This window comes from Accipiter gentilis, chromosome 8, assembly GCF_929443795.1.
Source record: "Accipiter gentilis chromosome 8, bAccGen1.1, whole genome shotgun sequence".
NCBI lineage: Eukaryota > Metazoa > Chordata > Aves > Accipitriformes > Accipitridae > Astur > Astur gentilis.
In genome coordinates, this window is record NC_064887.1 from 39,568,917 (window position 1) to 39,587,266 (window position 18,350).

At 42.7% G+C, this 18,350-nt stretch overlaps 1 protein-coding gene across 4 annotated transcripts in view; it reads right to left on the reverse strand.

Annotated features, from left to right (window-relative positions):
- AP3D1 (adaptor related protein complex 3 subunit delta 1) overlaps positions 1-17,689 on the reverse strand; it is a 46,990-nt gene extending 29,301 nt beyond the window's left edge. For 3 of the 4 annotated variants that reach the window (XM_049808026.1, XM_049808025.1, XM_049808028.1), the window contains exons 1-4: positions 17,299-17,689; positions 1,976-2,071; positions 1,182-1,262; positions 333-413 (exon numbers count right to left, since the gene is read on the reverse strand). In XM_049808026.1, the coding sequence (XP_049663983.1) occupies positions 333-413; positions 1,182-1,262; positions 1,976-2,071; positions 17,299-17,394 (354 nt within the window). In that variant the 5' untranslated portion in view covers positions 17,395-17,689. Of the gene's footprint in view, positions 1-332; positions 414-1,181; positions 1,263-1,975; positions 2,072-7,813; positions 8,019-17,298 lie in introns of those variants that run through there. The other variant, XM_049808027.1, reaches the window with a different exon arrangement.
- Positions 17,690-18,350: the final 661 nt, after the last annotated feature.

Genomic DNA, 18,350 nt, shown 5'->3' on the forward strand with positions numbered 1-18,350 from the left:
AGGAGTGGCGACATTTTTCTTACTCATTACATTCTTATAAGGGCTGCCTAAGAGGCTAGTGATGTTAACAAAGGTTATTGTTGTCACCATTCACTGTGATGAATAAACACAGAGAGCTGGTATGAGACAGCAGGAGGGAAGCCCATGGACAGCTTCTAAGTATTTCACTAATCCTTCACCTTGTGGAATGAGAGTAGACTGTAAACCAAGTAAATAGAATTCTACTTAAAACACCTTTGTATTCCTAAAAGAGAAATACTGTGTACAGGTTTGAAAATACAAGTAGGAAGACAGTGCAAGAAAAAAATAAAAACTAAAGTACAAAAGTTTACCTTTCGGATCTGATTAGTAGTCAACATAATTACATCAGTTCCTTCATGAAAGCACTGAGAGGCAGCTAGGTAACCAATTCTCTGTAAAAAGGCAAGGAGAACAAAGAAATTTTTTAAAAGTAAGTTTAGGCAACATTTAGATGAACAACAACTGGTATCCTCATAAGCAATATTGAAAAGATGAACAATTAGGCAGGAGGTTTGCATAGCAGAAGAGGCGTGACAGGGTTCTCTAGAAAAGGGGGTTTGTATCAGGAAACAGGAAAGAATAATCTCAGACAAGTAACATCTATAGTGATAATAAATCTACCTTAAGGACAATAAAACTAGCTTCACCTTCTCTACTTTGTTAGAGCATACAGGTTCAATGACCATGAATATGTAGAAATAAGGTAGGATTGTCAGTAGGAGAAATGGAGAATATTACATTTATTTTGTCTGTGTGGACTCCTGACTTTCAGGTACTAAAGCCCGATTTGGAAACCATTCCCTACAGAATAACATTCCACCCTGTTTGGTGAAAAAGGTCTGCAACACAGACCATGAACAAAACCTTTGAAGAAAAATTATAAAGCTATTACAAAATAAAACACGCCTGCTACTAGGAATCCTAGGTGGTCTTCACATAAAAAAAATACTCTGTTTTTTTCAAAAAAGATATCTGACAGCTATCTGGTAGAAAAAGCCTATACTAGCAAGCCAAGTATTATCCATATACTAGAAAACAATACAATCTACTTCCTTTCTGTATTGAAGAAAGCAAACCAAAAGATGATGTACCAATGCATTCATTAGATACAGTAGTGAAACAGCTTGGCTAGTACAGTTGCAGTTACACAGAGAACTCACTTTGAATGTAAACTTTGATGCACTCATGACTTCAATAATATTGAAAGCAGCCCAACTGATGTCGTAGCCCAGCATCTGTAACTGTGAGCAGAGAAGCCAAGACAACATTAACTTCTGAAATAAGAGACTCAAGAAAATAGGTCAAGATACCTCACAAAATTGAAGATGTAACAAGAGTCCAATAAAAATACTATAAAGACATCTCAAGTTTATGAGTAATGTTACATTCTATGCCACTCACAGTAAGTGAAAGAAGTCTCACAGTTCCATCAGAAGCAAGTTTTAAATAGTTTGCATTAATTCCAGGTAATACAAATGCAGTTATATAAGCATCCCTGTGAAGGGGTTTTTTTCCTGCTTCTTTTTTTTAAATAAAAACCAGAACAAGACCACAACAATAATTCTTTAACAGTATTTCCCTCCTTTCCTTCTTGACAAAGGACTGCACAAAGAGAAACAAACACCAGTTTCAAGTGCTCATGCAACTGTGTTAAGAAACAATCCAGTTGAAAACAACTTTTAAAAATTGGATTAGTTTGAAATCAGATTAGCTTCCTGACCTTTCTCAATAAAATTGTACCAATACTAGTGCCAGCACAATGAACAGAACAGGAATATGCAGCCTCTGATGTCAGACACATGTGGGAACATTTTCACCTGCAGCCTTGCACTTACAACAGTCTAAGAAACTGAAGGCTAGGAAAAGCAGGCATTCAGACCAAAGACTAGCTCCTAGTCAGCAAGAAAGAAAAAAATAAAGATGCGATTACATCGTATCCCAGCAAGGCACTTACATATGTAAGTTTGCAGACTGCATTTGCTTTCACTGCAATGTTATCCTGCTTTAGCTCCTGCTTGATCTCATCAATGCACTGGGAGATGTATTTTGCCTGAGGAAAACAAACAAGAATTTGTACTCATTTACCAGTTTTGTAGATTTCCAGCATGTTAGTGGGGAGAAGCAGCAGAACTCATCATTTGCAAGCACCAAATCTCACAGACACATGCAATTTAGGTAAGCACTTAATTCTGATGAAACTACTCATTAACAAGAAACATCACAATTCTATTACAAAACCGAAAGCACATTGAGGTGTTTCTTCAGTGGTTTCCCTTTTCTGCCCTCTCCCTTGCAATTACACCGTTCAGTCCAGAGCTCTAGTTTCAAAGATCTGTGAAAAAAAGTTGGTCAATGAAGATCATGTACCTAGTGGTCTGAACAAAACCTGAGTTCCAGTGTTCCTAGAACATACATTAGTCACTTACCTCAACAGGAAATCAAGAGATCACCCATTCATTACATGTCTAGAAAACACTACGTCAAACACTATTATTAGCCCACAAATTTAAGGTGACTGATGAGTTACTCTTCTTCTGGGCACACTGTATACAGATGGCACTACAGTTGTGCACCCACAACAGTCCTCACGCCTGAAGGGACAGAGCACAAGTCTCATACAGAATACAGGTACTTCTGGCTGTAACCCTTGCCAGTCCCCCCCAGCCATGGCAAGGACACCCCCTCCCTGGTTCACAACTCAGATGAGCGATTTTACCATTTACACATTTTGATAAGCAACTGTTATTTGTATGAACTTCTCAGTAATTCAGAACACCAAATGTCACAATGTTTACAGTTAAATATTGGTCCTTAATTTCTTTCCAAACACAATCACATCTGTGCTTGTGGGAGGGATGTGGCAAATGCATAATTTAAAAATATCTGTACAGATTTTACAAGTAGGGTTAGCTCAGTCAGTGATTTTTTCAGTTCACAATTAATTAGATTTGAGTACTGAAAGTATCTGCTACAGAAATCATGAAAATTTAAATGCAGAGAAATAATCTCTCTTTAAAAAACCACACATGCACCAGGGCATTTCACATTCCATATAAATAAGTGAACGGCCAGAGGAACCAGGTCAGAAACAGATTACCTAGTTTCAAAGTAAAATCCTGCCTGAATACCATTCCTTTCCACCAAAAAGATGCTTTCAACATAGAAGTCTACTGTCCTCCCTTTAATTAACATTTCTCTCCTTTATACTAAATTTTGTGTATTATCCCAACCATTCTCTGCTCTTTTACAAATGTCCTAGAGAGATATTCATACTTCAAGTCATGAAAGTTTGATGCTAGAAGCAGAGAAGGTTATTTTTAATAAATAGCAGGTGACAATAAAAAGAAGTTGTACAAGGTCTGTAGTGCAAAGAGACACTGCAACGATCCAGGTGAGGAAAGGTAGCAACTGAATTTTAATGCAGGGACTTCATATTCCAAGCAGCTGTCATGTAACAATTTAAACTGCTATCATTCAGAGCCTAGCAATAGCAGAATTAGAATCCACCATCAGGATACATGGTCAATACACATACTTCAGAGAAGCAGCAGCTTCACTGGTTTAACAGCTTCTATAGAAGCAGAATAATTTATCTGGCTTTTCTCTCAAACCTTGCACTTACAGAAGGATAAAAGTCAGCTCCTCCATGGCACTGGTAAGCTCACGTGGAAACACATTTGTTATTTTGAGACTTTTACTAAAAAGTCTTTGTTGACCTTCACTGAGCTCCTGTCTGACCCATGCCTGCAGCCTACGGAGGTCCCTCAAACAGCAGCCCTGCTCTCCAGCCTGATACAAATCAGAAGGTCTGAAGGAAGAAAGTGGGCAAATGAGTTTACTTGAAGAAATTTAAGATATTCCTAAATGCCTGTATTTGGGATAATGTATTGGTTTTGTGTGGCAAGGTTTTGGTAGAGGGGGGGGTTACAGGGGTGGCTTCTGTAAGAAGCTGCTGGAAGCTTCCCCTGTGTTCGAGAGAGAGCGAGCCCATACCAGTCGGCTCTAAGATGGACCTGCCGCCGGCCAAGGCCGAGCCAATCAGTGATAGTGGTAACGCCTCTGTGATAACATTTTTAAGAAGGAAAAAAATGTTGGGACAGGGAGAAACAGCCGCCAGAGAGAGGAGTGAGAACATGTAAGAGAAACAAGCCTGCAGACACCAAGGTCAGTGCAGAAGGAGGGGGAGGAGATGCTCCTGGCACCGGAGCGAAGATTCCCCTGCAGCCCGTGGGGAAGACCCTGGTGAGGCAGGCTGTCCCCCTGCAGCCCAGGGAGGTCCACGGTGGAGCAGATCTCCACCTGCAGCCTGTGGAGGAGCCCATGCCGGAGCAGGTGGGTTCCCGAAGGAGGCTGTGACCCCGTGGGAACCCCGCGCTGGAGCAGGCTCCTGGCAGGACTTGCGGATCTGTGGAGAGAGGAGCCCACGGAGCAGGTTTTCTGGCAGGACTTGTGACCCCGTGGGGGACCCGCGCTGGAGCAGTGTGCTCCTGAAGGACTGCACACCGTGGGAAGGACCCATGCTGGAGCAGTTCGTGAAGAACTGCTGCCCGTGGGAATGGCCCACGTTGGAGGAGTTCGTGGAGGACTGTCTCCCGTGGGTGGGACCCCACGCTGGAGCAGGGGAAGAGTGTGATGAGCCCTCGCCCTGAGGAGGTGAAGCGGCAGAAAATCACATGTGATGACCGTAAACCCCATCCCTGTCCCCCTGTGCCACTGGGGGGGCTTGGTGGTGAAATCCGGGAGTGAAGTTGTGCCCGGGAAGAAGGGAGGGGTGGGGGGAAGGTGTTCTGAGATTTCATTTTATTTCTCATTACCTTGCTCTGGTTGATTTGTAATAAATTGAGTTAATTTTCCCAAAATGAGTCTGTTTTGCCCGTGACGGTAATTAGTGAATGATCTCTCCTGTCCTTATCTCGACCCACAAGCTTTTTGTCATATTTTTCTCTCCCCTGTCCAGCTGAGGATGGGGGAGTGACAGAACGGCTTTGGTGGGCACCTGGCGTTCAGCCAGGGTCAATCCGTCACAGATAGAAATATTATCTTTGCAATGGGAATTTTCATGTTAAGGGAGGGCATGCTAAGTGCCAAACAACCCTTTTCTCTACAAAGATACCCATCTGTCCTCCTTGATATGGGGAAGTGGATCACATCTGCCAAAACTGGAAATGGCATTGCCCCCAAACGCTTAATAACGTAGAATCCAGGTGACTTCTCCCTGGACGCAGAAGATTTGGAATTTTAAACCCTTTGCCTGAGAGTGATTCAGGTCCAGAAAACTCGCACAGGAAGTTTAAACTCTTGAGTATAAACTAAAAAAAAAATTCTGATAATAGAAAATAAATACTTGATCGGTGATGCTGAAAGAACGACTTATACAACATGCAATTGATCTACAAATATATTGTACGTAGCCTTGAATATTTTATGTACACATAAGAGCATGCTGGAACAGTGTCACAGAATCCTTCACGTGTGTATCTCTTTGCCGTATCTTGGTCAGCAAGGTCAGCACTGGTTCTCAGAGCAGAATACTAACACGCAGGTTCTCAGACTTTATATCCATAACCAGAAAGCATTATTGTCATTTCCCACAGCACCTATCCCCAAACTATTTAAACATCAGCTTAAGTTTCCTGGCAACCTCTTGGGTGTTGAACACAAACCACTGTGTGACCAGGGTGGGGAAAGTTCAGAAAAGTTCAATAACATACAGCCCCACACAGCCGAATATAGTCACTAGCCACACTCGATGGCCCCAGCTGTCTGCAGGCAAACCCCTGTCTACCAGTCAGCCTAACATAATGAGCAACTTCTGGGAAAGTATATTACAGAACTCAAAATTAGATCTGAAACTAAAATAAGGGATTTTGAAGAGCAGAAAGGCGCCCTTCCAAAACAGCTGTACTTCAAATCCTAAGACTACAAGGAATGAAAGACCCTATATATAGAAGGCTTTAGAGGATCAGCAGGTATTAACTTTTTGTTAATCTCTGCAGAGTTGCACTGTCATGAATGAGCAATATGAAGAAAACTGATCTACTTAGTCTCCCACTTAAATCTGAAACCCAACCAGCACACCGTAGCCAGATTTGCTACCACTTTTAACATCTACATACAAAGGAAACAAGTAGGCATGTGTGGATCTTCAGCAAAGCTCTTCCCTGGTCTCTGGCTAGTGGAATTGCTGATCTCTGCAAAGCACCGGACAGGAGGCCGCACCAAAGCATTTTAATGCTGACCGACACCCTCAGGCCCCACACTGCAGCCTGCAAGCTGTTCAATGGAGTCAAACTAGACAGTAAAAGGGAGAACAACCACTTGATGCAATGAACTAAAAATGGCAATCACTCAGCAAGGCCCATATAATTGCAGGAAAAAAACCCAAGACATTTACATACTGAAACAGGACAAAATCTGGGTATCTTTCCGAGCATTGATTCACTGATAGTTTTTGCATAAATCCTTCTAATATAGCAATTTCCTAGGTTGGTAATTAAAAATAAATACTTGCCAGGATATAACCGGCTCAGTTTTTCCTTAAACGCTTTTGAGATCCCATGAAGAAAGGAATGCAAAAGGAAAATACTTCAGAGTTCATTTATGCTCACAGTATTCATTATAATATCAGCATATTTCCTAACTATTAATTCCTTACTGATTCTGTGACCGTCTTAACTGAGTGCTTCCTGGGATGCTACTCAATTGCTCACACATTTTGGCTAGTCAACTGAGGAGGACTTCCAAGTCACAATATTTATAGACCTTTGGACATTCCCAGTCGGACTGCTTTGAGCAAGCAAGGCAATTATAAGGCAGCCTTTCACTCCCGGTGTAGTCGAGAACAAGCAGAGCCATTAAGTTAAAGAACACCCTCAGAATGATGGGAATCCAGGCAAAGCTGCAACTCTGCAGTCAAAAGCTGAAGGGCATATGATAATACAGGGAAAAGAGCTGAGGAGCTCTTTTATTTGTGCTAGGCTGCCAAGTGGGAAAGGAGCCTTTCCCAATTCGATAGAAAAGGCTCCTTAATGAAATGCTATAGCAACCACTTGGGTAGTTGTTTTCTCTCACATATCCCTCAGAAGGAGGAAGATTACAGAAACACACTCAGAGCAGCACAACTACAAGTAAAGCATGCAGATGTTAGCAGTAATTACTCAACAAAGCCATGAATACAGCGCAGTCGTAACTGCCATTTCTTAATGTATTCCACCAAACAGATGCAGTAAGCATTTTACATCCATTAACAAAATACACAAGCTAATTTTAAAAATAAGCCCAAATTCCTCAAGAATTCCAAGACCTCACCTAGAAAATATGTGCATTTAAACAAGTGCAAGTGGCTAAAATAAGAATGAAGGTATCACAAATCAAAGATGAAATCCCTTTGAAACAGAGGGAGGGAAGAAGGGAAAAGTGGGTCATGGTAAGAAGCCAAAATGTCAGTTTATAGGATTTTTCATTTCCCAAGCCATGTTTTTTGAATTAACTTTGAAAAACTCTAAAACTTCATTCCAAGCTCTGGCCAAGACAGAACTTGGGGTTTGCTGACAATTTCAAAGATGTTCACAAAAGACTCATTTTTTTTAAGCAATAAGTGAACAAAGTTGAAAAATCACTAATCTAACTGAAAAACAATTATGTTCCTAGGAAATGTGACTCTCTATGCTATACTTTCATCGGCTGATGAGAAGACACTAACAATTAGAATGGATACCACTGCAGAACCTTTACATTAAATTTAATCATGAAAGCTATTAATTTCCAATACTCTTAAAGAAGCTGTACTTACCTCAGCCATATACAATCTTCTGAAACCAAGAGAAGGCAAACTTGTATCTTTACTGCTTAGGGTTACAGTCCAGCAAACCAAACGCAGCAGAATCTTCCACCAAAGTCCTTGTCAGGATCCAGCCTCAATACACTGGATCTGCTGCAGCCGATTTGAGATTCAAACCTGTCACTTAATGCAACAGCGAAGTGCTTCCCACCCAGATGAAACAGTAGAATGTCAGTGAACATTAGTCCCTATTTCTCTTGCACTTTCAGGATTAAATACAGTGTTTTAAGGAAAGGATGATTAACAGCGATCGGCCCAGGTAACAAGATATGATCTGATATAAATGCGTAACTACACCATTCTAAAACAGCAAAAGTTCGGAATAAGTAGAACATAAAAATAAGTAACTGAAATAAGCACAAAATATGACATTTCTTTTGTTTTAAGCACTGTAGGATTTACTGGGTTTTTGTAGGACTTGGAGACAAACTCCATGAAATCATGTTGAGCATGAGCACACGACAATCTCACATGAGAGTAAGATGCCCACTGCTCCAACTTCCAGAAAAGCAGCAACAACTGCCTCTCCCACCCTTTTTTCCTTTTTTTTTTTTTTAATAATCTTAAGAAATACTACCTGTACAATGCAAGCCATGTGACATGACCACGATGCGTAACACAAAAGCAGTTGCACCACAGACACCTTGTGGAGGCGAAGCAACTTTCAAATTTGTTTGTGCTTCAAGCAGAAGATCCTGTTACAAGCACAGCACACATCAGTTGCCACCTCCTAACTTAGGAAAAAAGCTGGAAAGAAATATGTATCACTTGCCAGGCTTCTATCAAAAACCCCAAAAGCAGTACTTCACATCAACAAACACCACTGAACTAGTCAAACAGAATTTATACACCTATAATTGATGATAGTACCTGGAACACAGGCATCGTACCATGACAGCACAGAGTAAATCAACTGAAGTAACAGCCAAGAGCATAAAAAAGCAAAACAGGCTCCTTTCCACTCACTTGAACACAGTGTTAGAGATAAGCATATTAGATGTTAACTTGTCACACATAACTAAAAATATTATATTATTTAAATACTGCAGAAAAAGCTATTTGAGATAAGTAGCAGGATCCTTCATTAAGACTACTCCATAGCTGGATTGAAAGAGAATTCCAAGGCACATGCTCCCACACGGTATCTATCTCATAACTAACTTCACTAAAACCATAAACCAAGCAAAGTAGATAAGCATGTAACAGAATATAAGCAATAACTGAGAACTTATACAGCATTCATTTAAGTGGGTTTCCAACAGCCAAAACAAAATGGTGCAGAGAGTAGTCAGATACAATAGGGAGCTCAGAAGACATGTTACAACCTGAAAGGCATTTTGAAAAAGCCAAGCTTATCTTTCACTCAGCTGTTGATAAACAGTATTGCTATACATGTTTTAACATGCCTTAGTTTCCCTTTGCTACCTAGCTTTCCAGGGATTTATTCACTTGTCTTGTAGGTAGCCTTAAGATCCTAGAGCAATGTACTGTTTTCATCAGCGATAAACACTGGAGGCATGAAGATCAACCTTTGCCACTTCATTTGCAGCAGCCTTCTCCTATATTATTTATTAGAAACATGATGCGTTATCCACTGCCCCCTTGTCTATTACAACCAAAGCAAGACAGCAAGACTCGTTGGCCAAATGACACTGAGGGAGAAATGTGAAAAGTCAATTTACACTTTTTTCTTTTCTTAACATTTACTGAAATTATACATACCAACTGAAATTTGGCATGATGCATCCATCTATCCTAAACTGATTCATAAACCAATAAAAACTTTTGAACCATATTTTAAAAATTCAGAGAGATGCTAAGCAAGTAGTGTACACCTATCAGTTTCAGAGCAGATACTAAACAACCCCAAACAAAGCACCACACTGTAGAAAAAAACCACATACAATCTTCCGTACAGGTATGTAATACAGAAGGATTCAATTTCAGAAAATAAATAGATGTAGCGCTGCAGCTGCTTGTCCAAAGTGACTCCAAGCAAGACCCAGGCCAACGCATGCACCCAGACATGCTGAGCACTGCAGCACCCGCAGCATCTCTCCGAGCACCAGGGTGTCCTGGCAGTCTCCCATGGAAAGCGCCTTTTGGCAGTTTACCCAAAGGCAATTGAAGTACTTCACACAAAAGAGCACCTCTGCAGGAAGCTGCAGCACAGCTACGCAAGCCATCCTCTATCACTTCCCCAGGTGGGCTAGTCTGAGATGGTGCAATTAAATGGGTATTAGATAGTAAAACCCAAAACAGTCCAACATAGGTCAGCAAGCATGTATCATCACTGAGGCTCTAGAGATGTCCCTTAATATATCTCCAGTCTGATCACTCCCATAATATAAATGTCTCCAGTCTGATCACAATATTTGTTAATTTAATTGCATGCTATTAAACAATCCTCAAGGGCCTGTGCTAAATCATACCTGAGCAGACAACTTTTAAAGACCAGAGAAATGCATCAGATAAAAGTGCTTACCCCTGCAAACAAAAGATGTACTCAAACTTTTATTTTTACATTCATATGCAAAAAACTGTGCAAGTACTTTTACAACAGATTTTTCAATTTGCTAGTTCCAGACATATTTCTGGGCATAATTTCAGGCTTTGATAAAGGTAGGGTTCATTACAAGCACACGTTTTGTTGTACATATAGGAAACGGTCACTTCCTTCTAAGGAACTAAAGTAGCTATTGTTTCTGAGACTCAGCTGACTGGAAATAGTTCAGAGGGAAACATCACAAAAAGAGATGCTTAATGAGGTATCAATACTATATAAACACGTAACACTGAAAAAATTACAAAGATGTAACTCTGATTTATGCAAAGCTATGAGTTCTTCTCAGTTACAGAAAAGGACAATGAATTAAAAGATGGTTTGTGGCCATTGCAGACTTCTTATATTCAGTACAAATATTTGTGTAATTAAATTTGTTCACCTACTCCCTGCTGTACAGTCATACCACTTGCTTTAAACAAACTTACATTCCTCAAGGCTGAAGATTAGTCACACCATGATAGCTAGAAGTGATATATTTTATCCAGTCTGAATTTGCCACAAATATCGAGCCCACCGGAAGAAAGTTTCAACATACCTACATTGATGTCTACTTCCCTTTATACACCTTTTAACATAGAAATCTCTTAGCGAAAGCTAACAGGTTTGAACACCTAGGTCATAAAATAAACAACAGTAAAAAGGGAACAGCTAATACAAAAGCCAGCACTCAACCACGTAGTCTACAAACTCCGTTTGATCAGCCTACTGGCCAGTGACTGAGGAGGTAAACCAGTATGAACCAAATGTTTTTACATGCTCAGTTACACTTCAGTATTCAATAGGACTTGTAAGTATTGTCAGTTATTTTGAACGTACGCTTCTTTAAAAAAGCACTCAACTACCTTTATGAGCTACTAACACTACCGCTAACCATGTTATTTTCTGCACCTTTTACCTTACCCAAATATCTTTACACTTCCTGCCACCTAGATTTAAGCAGACTCCCCTTAGATTATGAAGCATTTCTGTTTTTCAGCATGAATGATCATGGTTTTTTTAATAACCTAAGGAACACAATGCTTCTTTGTAACTGGTCTCATGACTTGGTCTTTCTGATGCAGGTCCTCCCTTGCTGCTCTTCGCATCACACAAGAAATGGGACATGCTATCAAAGAACACTTCTAAGAGAAAAACCTAAAGGTACTCTCAGTGCACCAAGTATATTCACTAACCCACATCACAGAGGAAGAGGTTTTTCAGTCACTTTTGTGGACACTGACGACATTAGAGGAAATCACAAAAGGCCCCATTTTCTACACTTAGCACTGGGACCAAGAGAGCTGCATCAAAAAGCATCAAATAAACAACTTTCTGAAGATGACCACAGTACAGAAAAGTAGTTAGCATCTTTATTCTACTTTGATTTTTCTGGCTGTTCTTCCACTGGCCTTGCAAAAGATGCAGTGTACGGGCCACTCCATTTCTTAGGACAAAGTACCAGAAGCTCTTCCTCTCCCCTGGACCTGCCTAGGCAGAATTTTTACTTACACGTGTGAGAAAGCGATCTGTCTGGAGCATTTCAAATCCTCAAAAGAGAGAGCCACAAAAGGATCTGGACTGAGAACAAAGCTATTAGCCCCACTTATGCCACAGTCAATTAAGTAATATTTAACACAGGAGAAAGCAAGAAGCTAATGAAAGGCAGCACTAATGCAAAGCCTCAGCTGCTCTCTGCTTGTAATCACACAAGAAAAAGCCCACGTCTTGGCTCATGTTCCACAGCTCCTCCAGGCCCTTTGTTTTCCGTGACACAGCAGGTAAGGCAGGGACACTGTTACCCTGGGCCCTGCTACCTTGGAGGCCACTAGTAGTCTGCTTTTTTACCAATCAATGTGAGGTCCTTATCCAACCCTCTTTTGTGTATTGTTTCTATTTCCGACTTTGTCTTTTCCAGTGATTCACATGCTCAAAGAATTAACAATAGCAACTCTAGATCCACTTGAAAGTGGGTGGAATAATGAGCTCCCTTCAAAGATATTAACACACATATGACAAGCAGTAACTGATCGAGCATCAGTGACTGAAAGAGCTGTCTGTCATCAATGAACTGCACATTGCCTAGCAGTTGGGCTGTTTGTTCAGTCTTGGGCACGAACGAGCTTTTTAGCATTTCTCAAAATTCCCTATTATGTTCCATCCCATATCCTTTACCATTTGACATTAATACTGCAATAGTGGCTACAGGCCAAGGCATCAGAAAACCCAGCATTAGATAGTCTTCAGCCTTGCTGATGACAGGCTGCACCCAAAAGACCTTTGTGATGTTAAAAGATGCCTCAAAACTCCTTACATCATGATTTCATCTGAAAACACGTCAGAGAAGTAGCTGGAAGTGTGCAGTCGACCACAGCAGCCTTATATTTAGGGGAACAGGTTTTTTTAACAATACAAGTCCACTGCCTTTGGTTAACAGTCAGTAAGAAATGAGGACATGCTGCCAGTTTGGCAAGCCTGGTCTTTCTAAGCAGTGAAATACATATTTCACGGCACGAACGCTCAACACGCCTCTCATTTCACATTACATTATCAACTGAAATTAATTTTTATTTTTTTTCCAACCAGAAACACTGATTGCTCCTTTCACTCCTCCAACTTGCTTCTGTACAAAACAACATCTTAAATGTAAACCAGCAACAAGATACTTATCACCAAACACAACACACAAGAAAATGTGAATTTTTTAACAGGCTTTTTTCTGAAAGTATCAATGACCAAAACTGCGAAGCGCTAATCCTGGCACACAAGCAGCAGACTCTCTGAAAGAAGAGGGAGGCATTTTCTCAAGTTATGAGAGAAGCGCGCAGACTTTTTGTGCAGGACTTTTTTTTAACCCCTTCTCCCTCCTTAAGTGCCCTCCAGTAAATCAAAGGCACTTGAAACACAGAGGGCTATGGTCTGAACAGGACAAAGCACCACTCATTTAACATCTCTGTTTCTGTTATTTTATCATCTCAGTTTTACAAAGGAACCCCCTGCCATAGCATCTGACAATAGCTTCCTTGTTGGGACCAATAAACTTCCTAACTGCAAATGCAAAATGCTGTGCAAGAGCCAGATAGCATAAAAGGATTAGCCCTTCCTTTATTTCACATTCAGGAGAACACCCCTAAACAGAAATAATTTCTCAGTTTGGAATATCTAGGAAAAAATCTGTTCTACTTTTAACAACCCTTGGTACAAGCCACTTCCCCCTTAAGCCTGCTGTGTAGCACATCCATAAAAAGTAGGCACAAAGTGGGAGAAGTTACTCCATACGGGACAAAACCACCCAATAACAGGTGAAAGACTCACTGCTTTCGCTACCAAGAGGATCCATTTTCCAAATGAAAGAGAGAATGAGATGTTAGAAGTGAAGGTCAAGGGAGAATGTAATAGGATCAAGTCTTGCAGGTTTGGCTTTCCCTCAAACTTTGAACTGGCACTGGGAAACACCCCAGCGATTAGAGCATCTGTACAGTGTTGAAAAGTAAACACAACACGTCAAACTAGGAAAAGATCTAACGCTGTTATGCTACCTCATTCCTTCCACACTAGTGTTTACTTCGCAGAAGGATGATGCAGCTCCAATTTTCCCCGGAAGACTGGAAAATAGAGTATGTCTGCACAGAAAAGTGACTGTTAACTAACTCCTATCTCTTACCTCTCAACCTTACAGAAGACCATCACTTCAGTTTCAGTGTTTTAAACTCAAATAAATGGGTCAGCTTTGGATACAGATGAGAAACTAAAATGAAAATGGCCTCTGACAGGTAATTAAGCACCCTGCAGCAAGGATGTGAGCTAAAGTGCCGGGCAGCCTCCAGTACCCTCTCAGTTCCTCCAGTGAGCTGAGGAAGACACTTAAAATTTATTGGAAAAGAGCTCTGGTGCTCCATTTACCTCACAACGAGCCTTGGGGTATGCGCTTAAGAGTCCCAGCAATACAGGATGAACACATAACCATTAAGCAAGAACACAGTAAGTCTGTTGAAAAGCTGTATTGAGAAACCCACATCTCAACCAAGGTGACAACCATTTGGAGCATCCTGCACTACAAACACATCCTCGATGCGTCAGTAAAATATCAGATACACTTGCTTGTGATGGTAACTGTGGAGGAATTGGAAAGGAATAAATCTTACTATCTCCTATCTACCAGGAGAGGCTGTCCAAAAAGATGAGGGGACGAAATGATGGCAGGATTTCCGTATGATTAAATTCCAAAAGACAAGAACCAAAACACAACAGAAATTAACCTTCTGCAAAAAGCTTAACTAAATCAGAAGTCAAAGCAATAATCATGCTTTCATTTCTTTCCATGTCATTTTTATTTAACAACCACAGTATCTCCTTTCCAGAGACATTTCTTTCATAGAGTAATTCTTGTTGAGCTGAGATCAACAGCTAATATCCTTACCACCAAAGCACACTGCTGTTTGTTTTAAACAAATATCCTCTTCTGAATAGGACAGAGTGTGTGCCTTAAGCTTAGACTCTTATCTTGAGACACACAAATGTTGGCTAACAACTACATTCAGTACTGGAGCAACATTTAATAGATACAATGAACAATGGAAGCACTGTAGAGAAAGAAGGAAGAATTTTTGCAGCCACTTCCTCTAATATACTATTCTGATTTTGTAACATCACCTGAAAATTAGCAAACATCCATGACCATTGCCTGGGAAGCACTGAATCAACGCCCAGCATCTTAACAGCAGAAGTTTTACAGCCCTCTTCAGCCAGGTGGGCTATAAAAAGGAACAGTCCTGTGCTGTCTGCAGCCACTCTATGTAATAAAGCAAAATCTCTGAAGGATGCTGAAACAGTCTATGCTACAGAAGATGCACGTTTCATCAGTGCAACGTCTACTGATCAGCTGAACACAACCTGAAGTTCAGGTTTTAATTTTTGCTGTGCACATGAGGATATAAAAAGGAACTACCCCTACAGTTATCTATTTTAAAATCTCACAACTTGTATTTCAAACTAAAGAGCTACCATCATGTAAAATACTACCATGCTACAGTCCAACCATTGTAATTGACATCAGCCTCTTTCTTACTTACAGTAAGAGATAACACATTTGCTTTGACCTCACTGAATCCTAGAGAGTGTGTATACCTGCGTAACAACTTCCGTCAAATATGCAGAGCCCTACAAAATTGTGTGAGCAGTGTTTTTTTCCTAACTCCAAAGGAGATCAAAGCCAATGCATTTTAAATATTTCTTGTCACAGACTAAGAACAAACTTGGTGTGGCTTATGATGCACAGGAACTTTTTAATCCTGACTGTGTAACAGCACTTGCGCTCTTTATGAAGTCCTGGAAAAGGAGCTATTTGTCACAAAATTATTTTAGAAATGAGAACAGCATGTTCAATCCTCCTCAAAGACAACTGGTGCCCCAAAGGCCTGGACCAACCTGGACCTTCTTCAGGGGTATCCTCAGAGGTCTGACAGTTGAAGAAACATTTTCTGCCCTATGCATAAAAGGATAAAGCATATTTACTAAAAGCAGCATAACATACAAACTGGGCCTAAGCACGCTATGGGGAAGTGCTCCACAGAATTACCGTTCACCTGTTCCAGCTTTAAATATAACACATTAAGTGTCCACATAAACATGCTGTTTCCACTTCTCCATGTAGTTTCCCACGTTTTGCAGGGCACTGAACACTTCATAGTAGCACTGTCTTCCTCTGTCAGCAAATCAATGCCCATAAATTTAATGTATACTAAAATAAAATTACAAGTTTCCCAGGTATCATCACTAGCAAGTCACCTTGTCCTATGCACAACAGGCTTAAAAGCTATTTGAAAAATCATGTGGTTTTGGAAGTTGGGATTTTATGTTCCCATTAAATTAGTTTTCCAACTTAAATATTTGATCTAGTTACAAGATTACAAACTTCCCAGATACCTTCCATAGCTCATACCATTTGGATATTGTACTCTTATGAAGAAACACTGTAATCTACAAATATTTTTAGTCTGTCACTGACCCCACAGCAACTCACTGATATTCCAGCAAAGTGTAACTGTTAGACCATTCATAAGAAAGCTTCTAAGGCCATGACTACTTACTTGACGATGAACATAAATGATATCCTTAGTGTCCGTTACTTCCCAATTAACACGTGACACTTCAATGTGGAAAGCCTCACATAATGTGTTCTTGATGACTAATTACTTCACCTATACTAATTTCCTGATCATGTGCCTCTAATACAAGAGAGAATAACAGGCCAACACATGCAAGTGCTTTCTGCCTGCAAAAGCTTTGAAACAAGGAAAATACATTTTAGTCAGAAGGTGTACAACATGAATAATTTGAAAGCTCAGTTATGACTGAACCCAGCCTTCCTGTGTATCAGCTTCACGGTGAAGAACATATAGTTCACTACAGTACTTGACTGTGGCGCACCAGAAAGGAATTCCTCTATTTTACATACATATATATGTATCAGGGATCTCACCAACACACTAAATGGGAAAGTGAGTACCAAGCGTGACCCTCCCTTATCCTCCTTTTCAACTCACTGCTCCCCTAACGCCTTCTCTTCTCCCACAGTCTATCCCTTTTGGCCTACACCCCAGCATCATCTTCCTCGTTTTGATTCCAGCTTCCACCTTCCCCAAAACAACATCCCCTTTCCAGGGTGGCCAAAGACACCCGGCTGCTTCTGGGCCTGGCGCAGCCTTCCCTGCAGGGAGCGGGCTGGAGGCGGGCTCCCACCCACCCCCCGACCCCCCGGCGGAGCAGGACCTGACCAGGAAACGGGTAGACAGCCAGCACGGAGGGATGAGGCGAGCCAGCCCCGGGTGGGAGGCCCAGGCCGGAGCCAAGGGGAGCCGGCAACCCCACCGCGGCGGGGGCCGGGTCCGCTCACCTCGTCCTCCTTGTGGTTGCGGATTCCGCGCACCAGGTCTTGCAGGTTCTTGTCAAACATGCGGTCGATGCTGCCCTTCACCATCTTCAGCGCCATGGCGTCGGCGGCGGGGCCGGGCCGGGCCGCGGGGCCTGCGCTCGGGGCTGAGGGGCCGGGCCCAGCCGGGGGGGGCCGCCGCGACTCCTGCTACCGCTAGAGCCGGGTGAGACCAGCGGACCCGGGACCGCTCACATCCCGGGCGGGGAGGCGGGGGGCGCGGACGCTGCTCACCCCCGGCGCGGCGCGGCACGGCACGGCACGGCACAGGGCGGGCGGCAGGCAGGGGCGGCCCCGGCGGCCGCGAACCCCAACTCCAGCCTCCGCTCAGCCTCCCCAGCGCCTGACAAAATGGCGGCCGGTCAGCTGAGGGCTCGGTCCCGCCCCCGCCCGCCTAACCACGCCCCCGAGCCCGCCCCAGCCGCGCCCACTCGCCTCTCCGCTCTCCTGCCCCCCCTCCATTTCCCGCTAGGCCACGCCCATCGCCTCCCACGCCGGCGCGTCACTCCGGCCGCTAACTCCACCTCCCCCCCGACGCCCCGCCCACCGCCTGGTCCCGCCCCCGCAGGTCCCACGTGGCGGGGGGAGAGTGGGCCCGGGGTCCCTCCGTGGGGCTGGCCCGTGGGTGTCTTTAACGGCTGCACAACCGATACAGCCAAATTTTGGCATTCTTGCCAAATTTCCCTCGCAGGGACGTGGCTCCGCATGCTGCTGCAGCCCGGGCACCGGCTGCCGCCACCCCACGGGGAGCGAGCACCAACCTCCGTGGCCACTCCAAGTCCCCAACACTCGTGGGGACTTGGGTAGCTGCCTAAATACAGTCACCCCTTTCCCCAGGTGACAAGTGCCAGCGTGGGAGAGCTGTGATGGGTGACGATGGGTGACGGGTGGCAATGGGTGATGGGTGACAGGTGACGATGGGTGATGGGTGATGGATGGCCAGGCGGACACGGAGCCGCATGGGCAGAAACACGGACACGGAGCGGGCAGTGGTTCAGCTTTGCTATGGCCGCAGC